The sequence below is a fragment of the Adiantum capillus-veneris genome, chromosome 15 (genome assembly GCF_014529385.1).
Source record: "Adiantum capillus-veneris isolate H3 chromosome 15, ASM1452938v2, whole genome shotgun sequence".
Classification (NCBI taxonomy): domain Eukaryota; kingdom Viridiplantae; phylum Streptophyta; class Polypodiopsida; order Polypodiales; family Pteridaceae; genus Adiantum; species Adiantum capillus-veneris.
In genome coordinates, this window is record NC_140945.1 from 10,292,523 (window position 1) to 10,299,834 (window position 7,312).

At 39.5% G+C, this 7,312-nt stretch overlaps 1 protein-coding gene across 1 annotated transcript; it reads left to right on the forward strand.

Moving 5' to 3' along the window:
- Positions 1-662: 662 nt before the first annotated feature.
- On the forward strand, positions 663-4,811 carry LOC147440256 (RNA polymerase sigma factor sigA-like). The gene is made up of 9 exons (XM_086530044.1): positions 663-1,607; positions 2,489-2,687; positions 2,778-2,870; positions 2,957-3,085; positions 3,653-3,706; positions 3,786-3,863; positions 3,951-4,013; positions 4,093-4,205; positions 4,418-4,811. The coding sequence occupies exons 1-9, from the start codon at positions 886-888 to the stop codon at positions 4,521-4,523; spliced, it is 1,557 nt and encodes a 518-aa protein (XP_086386170.1). The 5' UTR covers positions 663-885; the 3' UTR covers positions 4,524-4,811.
- The last annotated feature ends 2,501 nt before the right edge of the window (positions 4,812-7,312 follow it).

The following is a 7,312-nucleotide window of genomic DNA, read 5'->3' on the forward strand; positions in this document are numbered from 1 at the left end:
CCAAAATGATCTATGAGAGCAAAAACTTACAACTAGTGAATCTGATACCATGTCAAAGTACGGAAATTACAAAGTTACAAAGAACTTACACTCAGACAAGAGAGAGATGTGCCCTCCCTTGAGCCCTACCTCACGTGCAGACAAGAATTTTTCATGAGGGCCTTTGCCTATAGAAGTCGCAAGAGAGAGAGAGAGAGAGAGAGTCCTCCGTGCCCGCCATTGAGAGAGGAGGGAACCTGTCAAAGATGCGTGCTATTTTATCTTTTTGTGGTGTTGGGACACACATATTAGAGCCCCATCCCACCTAGGGGCTAAAGCGGCTACAACACTTCATTGCTATGTAACTGTGTTGTCACACACAAAAGTAAGCATGCGTACGACAAAATTTGGAATAATGGTGGCAAATATTTGTAGTACTTCACCTCGCAAAGTTTAATCGTGTTGATTCTAATTGGCGGTTGCAGGTCAAGATCCTTATTTTGGAATTTCTGCTACACCCGCAAATTTCTCCACAACCAGCTACCGGTAGCAGAGATTAAAAAAGCATGCAGTTAGCCCCTGGGAGACGGGGCTCTTAGAAGGCACTTCCTCATGATCATCATCACGATCATGAAAAAACTGAAAGGCGAAGGGAGTTGCCACGTGGCGGGATAGAGGGCTGTCATTTGATCGAGTCTGCGAGAGTCGAATTTGACGAGTGCGCATGTGCCACTCTCTGCATCACCCAAGAGCTTCTTGTAGATGATGATGAGGATGGCTCTATTCTGCAACGAGCCGGGAGTTACGTCGAGGCCTTCGCTCGTTTGAGCTCTTCATCTTCCATCGCCCATATTGCTGTTGTGATACAGCTCCCCTTCTTGTTTCCTTCATTCTCCTCCAATAAATATGGCGCTTGCATCATGCAAACATATCGCCAAGTCGCCCTCTGCGTCCTTGCCTGATCGTTTCAGTGATGAGGGTCGGATCACATTCTTGGAAAGAGATTATTTTGAGAGGAGGAGAAAGAGTAAAGGCTCTCGTGTGGCTCCTGATCATGCTGTCAAAGCACCTTTGTCCCATTCTTCTGCTTACCTTCAAGCGGTCTCTGTTGGCGAATCGATATCATCAGAGAGAGCGCAGATTCGGAGTGATATAGAATGCGTGGAAGCAGAGGACAGTCATGTGAACTTTTTGACGGAGCTAAACAGGTCACAATTGGAGAGCCAATGGGCCTGTGCAGAGGAAGCCCATCACAAGAAAAAGAGTCATGAGCAGGGAAGTTTTAATGTTCGACTTTCAGCAAGGCAGCGCCGCATCCTCTCTAGAAGGCGAGAGAATGGTAACTGGAGTGCAGTACAATGTTTGCCGTTTGATCGACATGTGGAGTCATTCTCACCTCCGTCCGTAATTGGGATGGAACCTCAGTGTAATATGGATGCTGTGTCCACTTGCCCACCTCCTTTGGACTTGGATACTGGAAAGATAAGGTTGCCAAGGTCTCTTGGGACTGTTAGCACTATTGGTTTCATGCGAGGAAGGGCGAACAAGGAGCTCCTTACCAAGGATGAGGAAGCTCAGCTTTCCAAGAAGATGAAAATGGGTCAGAATCTGAGAGCTGTAAAAAAAAGGTAGGTTCATTTTCTTTTTGGTTTTTGTTTTTGAGACAGGAGCTTGAGGTGGTGCACTGATGCCCAGTTTTTACGCCTCCTTTGCTGAGTACATAGTACTTTCTTCAAGGTTATCCTCAGAAACAGAATTTTTTTATGCTTTCATTTGGGGCATTCAGATGGATAAGTGTTGTTAGCACTAGGACCAGAAATACTCATTTGGACCTTAAGCAAAGCAGAGAGTGGCCTTTGTTCACAGACTGTTTACCTTCAAGATGAGCTAAAATGACTTTCAATTCTGAGCCCAGAATGTCTATTGGGCATAGTACCTCTCAGAAGACCTACCTTTGGCACTGCTCGAGAGGAGAGGAGCAAGAAAGCAAAACGAAGCTTGTGGGTAATCATGTCAGTACTTACATAGACCTATTTTCCATACAAATATAGCAAAAAGAAAGAGCCCAAAAACTACATGCAAGCATGCGAGAGAAGTGGATGACTTATTCAACTTCTTGACCGCTAGAACTTTTAAAGCTTTGTGATTATGGGGTTGTATACCTATCAATGAAGACTAAAGCTTTGCGGGATGTCTCATCAATGTGTAAGCATAGCATACCAAATGAATTATCATTACAGAGAGTACCTGTCTGTTAAGGTGGCCAAATTGCCTTGACCTTTTAATTTTGGCCTCCTTCAGAACCAAGCATTTGTAGAAATCAAGATTTAACGTGGGCATCCCCTCATCTCTTCTTGAAACACATTTTGAGTAACAAGTCTGTGCTGGTCTTTTTCTTGGAATGTTGTAGATTTGCTGTGTTAACGCCCATTTGTTTTCAGAGAGAGAATATGTGGCACTTGTTGTTGGCCATTAGACCATGTCTGTTTAAAAATGCTGATTGTTGCAGGCTGGCAAAGTCATTGGGCTATGAACCATCAGAGGAGTCAGTGGCTCTTTGTGTCAAACTTTCTTGTAGAGAGCTGCAGGCAAGGCTTCTTGAAGCAGATCAAGCAAGAGATTATATGTTTCTTGCAAATTTGCGGCTTGTTGTGTCAGTTGCCAAAAGATATTCCAGCCTTGGTATCAATCTGGCAGACCTTACTCAGGTATGTATTCAAGCACCTGATGGCTATCATGGGCTAATGGTTTGCGTCAGTCATACACACTCATTGTGAGAAACTTTTGTCTTAAGATAGGAAGGTGCTGCGGGTCTTCTTCGAGGACTAGAAAAATTTGACTACACGAAAGGTTTCAAGTTGTCGACCTATGTTCATTGGTGGATTCGTCAGGTAGTTTTTTAGCTCAACAAGCAGATACCAGAATTTCCAAGCTTGGCTTTTAGCCTAGAGTGATCGTTAATTTAAAATTTTTTCAGGGTGTCACTCAGGCTCTTGGTCAGCACTCTAAAACTGTGAGGATACCACCATATATGTATGCCAAGTTAACACTTATCATCCGGACCATGGCGAAGTTTAGAGAGGATGGCGTACCTATCTCTGTCAGGGTATGTTTAGTCTAATCATGACATTCCAATTGCTTGTAACTGAGGGTAATTATGTGCCGTACTCCCGCGCAATTTAATAGCAAGTGGAATGTTAGGTCAACAGGTGTATGACAGAAAGGGTCTCTTGTACAAGTTGGAACTAGCCCATTGGGAGTATTCTTTGTTGTAAGAAACATGGCCGTAGTGGCTAGGTCATCGGTTGGTTTCTTCACATCTTATGTATGGGCAGATTTAGTATAGACAATGCTGTGCACAATTTAGTACATATGCTAAAATGTTTGGTTTAAGATCTGTGTAATGGCTATGTTTGTTTGATGAGACATGTACGGTTTGTGATATGAGGATCAGCAATTTAGTTGTTGCTTCTGGTTCACGATTCCAACTTCTCAAAGACTCACTGCATCTTGGAAATTTATGGGATGATGCAGCATAATTAGCTTGTCTAGGTCCATGCTATTGTCATACACAATTTGATTATTTTAATTTTAACAGTATGCCTATATATGTTTGAATCTTGTTTGATGGTTGTCTTGTTTCTGATGCCATGACATTGTTTTGTTCTTGTAGTCTCTCTCCACAGCACTAAATATGCCAGAGGAGATCGTTTCTGTGGCACTGAAGGTATGACTTTAAAGTGTACTGGTTTTTCTATATTATGCGATCTGAGTCTTGTACAAGTTATTGTGATACGTTTTCTCAGGCTACGAAGAAGATTGTTTCACTCGACAAGCCCAAGTATTGGCATGATCTGAGTCCAGATGGAGATTCTATGCATAATGTGAGGACTTTTGTAATGGAAGATGGTAGTTGTGAGTAGAATTCTCCTTTTCAAAGCACTCACACACTCGTATGGACCTCGTTGCAGTATGTTGCTGATCCTTGTTTTGAAAACAATCCTTGGAGTATCATCGACAACATGTTTTTGCGGGTAAGCCAGCTTTAGCTTTTTTATCTGAAAGCTTCATTAAATGCTAGAGACTATCTTGTGACCATCTTGAGTGTGCCAGGAACATTTAGACGTTCTTATAACCTCTACACTTTGCAAGCGAGAGCAGGATATTGTCCGATTATATTATGGATTTGAAGGGCAAGGGATTTCCTACCACAGGATTGGCCTAAGGTCAGGATTTTTACTCAATAGTCTTTGTTGATAAGTGCCCAAGTAGATCAAGTACGCTATCTGCAGCCGCTAGTGTGTGTTTGCTTTTGTGTCTGTGTGCGCGCATGGGTTCACGCTCAAATCATGTGCATCCATACCCACTGCACACCCATTTGATTAATCATCCATAATGGCATCCATACCCCCTAGTCTTCTTGTTTCTTCTCTATCAGGTTGGGACTTTCAAGAGAAAGGGTAAGGCAATTGGAGAATCGTGCGTTGCGAAAGCTTGTTGTAGCTGGAAGAAAGATGGATCTGGGTGTCTCCTTGGCATGTTGAGCACAAAATAAAGTAATGGAGTGTTGGGGTGAATAATCACAACACAGAACAAAGCTTGTTCTAGCTGGTAACTAGGGTTAGGGTGTCTTCATGGCATGAGGAGTAAATGCTGAAGGAGTACTTTCTTCTTGTACCTATCAAGCATCGGTAACACCTAAACAGATAGTGTCATTCCACTACATTCTAATGGGCACAGGCTTTGCCCATGTGATGTCTCTTTGACTACATTAGGATACATGTAGTGTTTTGTGGAAATTGAGATATGAAGCGCTTTAACTGTTCCAGGCATCGCTGTTGAATTCTTGTACAAAAACATGTCAGGGTCATTTTAAACTACTACTACTTTATAAAGAAGGTTTGAGATGAACCTGTTAGTAGGGGATTTGTTGCTGCTTTTAAAGGAGCAAATGGAAAAAGCTACCACTAAATTAAATTTCTCCAGCGAAAACACCAAGTTTGGGTGCTTCCTGTAGTTTCTCTCTATTACCCACCTCTCCCTAAAAGTGCGAAAAAATCTCACAGGCCATGGTTGATGTTTCTCTTTACCACCATTCAGGCTCCTCTACCTCTGCCTTGTCGGAATCCAGCCATAGCAAATACATAACAATGAAATGTGGGCTACAAAGTAATGAGTGGTAATGGTTAAGACAATGGCTAACGCAACAAGTAAACAGAGGATCCTCCATGCTACCCAGGAATAGCTCAAACCTTTGATAGCCATTCCTCTCTGTCATGATCATGTAGCTTGCTCGTAAAAGTGATCGAATCACGCTCTTTCTTGCCTTTCATATTAAGCTCTTAGGCTCACATAAATGGCAAGTATGTAGGTTAAATTCATCAATCTGTAAAATTTCTCTCTCTCTCTCTCTCCCTCTCTCCGCGCCCCCCCAATCTACAAAAAAAACAGTCTCTACACATTGCCTGTGGGCCTCCTCCCCGGGTGTAGTGAGTACCTGGGCCAATCATGGAGCAGTTTGTTCACTCTTCAACTGACGGTGGTTTACTGCTGCTTTGCACGCATGTAGGGCTTTCACCGCCGATCAATCATGTATAAATTCTTGAATTTTTCCTGTCACGACTCTCTAGGTGACAGCTTTTGCCGACATGGGGTCTCAGACTATTAGAACGCCTCGGGGATGTACTTAACACTAGGTTGTAATCTAGCGGGACTCCTTTCAGAAGGTGAGGAGGCATGAAGGCTTGCTAGGATAAGATATATGGAGAGTACATTAACATGAATTTTTTGTTGTGTTTTAGTATAAAATTACATTATTCATTTATAAATACATAGTTTATAATATTAAGAAAGACTCCACTTAAATAACAAGGTGAAAAGTGTATAATTGTACATTATCGTTTTAAAACAAAAGAAAATAAAAAGAAAATAAAATTACATCATGAAGGATCACGATGGTCTGTTAAAGAAATGGAATGCAAAAGCACATGAGGGATGTGTTTGTAAAATTTATTTTTGTCACAACAAATATTTTGAAAGGTTGTAGAGGCTATATTATAAAAGGTGTAATAGATATATGACAAAAAGTGACTACTAGGTCAATCATTTAAGTGGAAATTTAGTTTGTTGCTTTTTAAGATAAATGTTTTAATAAACTATGCAAAGAAATCGATGGGAGTATTTCAATAGGGGTTGGGATTTTAGAGAATATCGACGTGTAAATGACATTGATATGTGATCAAATGACATGGATCATTCTATTATAGAGACATTTCTAAGGAACAATGCACTTAAGTAATTTTATATGAAAATCTAAATTAATAATAATTATAATTCGTGAAGATGAGACTAATCAATGGCATTCTTCTTGTGAGTAGTACCTATCACATGTATATATGAGCTTTTCTTTCGAAATGTATTTTATTAATTATTTGGGAATGTTTAAACATAATCTCTAATAATAATACTTGTACTACTAAAGTAACAAGGTGACAGTTGCATCTTAAAACCAAAAGTTGAAAAAAAAATAGTTGTAAAGAAATTTTTCTTTTTTAAGGACAATTTACAAAAAAATTGATATAAATTGTCTGTAAACGAGAGAAAATTTTATAACTTGAAAAATTACGTTTTAAATCAAAAATTTGAAAAGAAAGTCATTATATCCTTAATTGAAGAGACCTATTTACAAACTAAACAAGGATTTTGAATTTAAAAATAGTCACGTGAACATTTAAGGAAGGGACCAAGTTGCAATGATGGAAAAACCCATTTGCATTATAAAAGAAAGATATAATCTTTATATAAATCAAAATATTAAAAAATTCTCATCATGGATCAGTCTCATATGGATACACTCTTTAATCCTTTGTTCTCTAAAGCTTTTTTATGTCAAAAACATGAATGTAGCTTTGAAACATAGCATTTAAAAAGATATGATTTCTTTCTCTTCAAGACTTTTAAGGCTCTCTTGAGGAACATATGTCTGACAATTAGAATTGAAAGATCTCTACCTAAATACTAAGGCCTTTAGCAAGCCAAAAACTCCCATTCGGTTAGGAGATTTGTTCTTTTTACAAAGTACTTTTTTTATCTTAAAGCTAAGAGACCACTACTTATGAAAAAAATGAGTAACCTTCAAAGTTTCTCACCGTTTGGTAATAATAAGCTTCAAAATGTATTGTAGTGTCTCATTTTATTCAAAATAAGTATTTCTTGGGATCAATCACATAGTGAGAATGCTAGAGATTTTTCAAGATGATGAACTTATTTTTCCCATAAACTTCAATGGGTTGTTGATCACATGGTATGATTATCTCAGCCCCACATTTTGTTT

Bases quoted from the DNA above. Each gene is read 5' to 3' on its own strand.
- LOC147440256 (XM_086530044.1), top strand. From the start codon at position 886: ATGGCGCTTGCATCATGCAAACATATCGCCAAGTCGCCCTCTGCGTCC. The intron at 1,608-2,488 runs GTAGGTTCATTT...TGATTGTTGCAG, and splicing joins CTGAGAGCTGTAAAAAAAAG to GCTGGCAAAGTCATTGGGCT. The intron at 3,707-3,785 runs GTATGACTTTAA...ACGTTTTCTCAG, and splicing joins TCGTTTCTGTGGCACTGAAG to GCTACGAAGAAGATTGTTTC.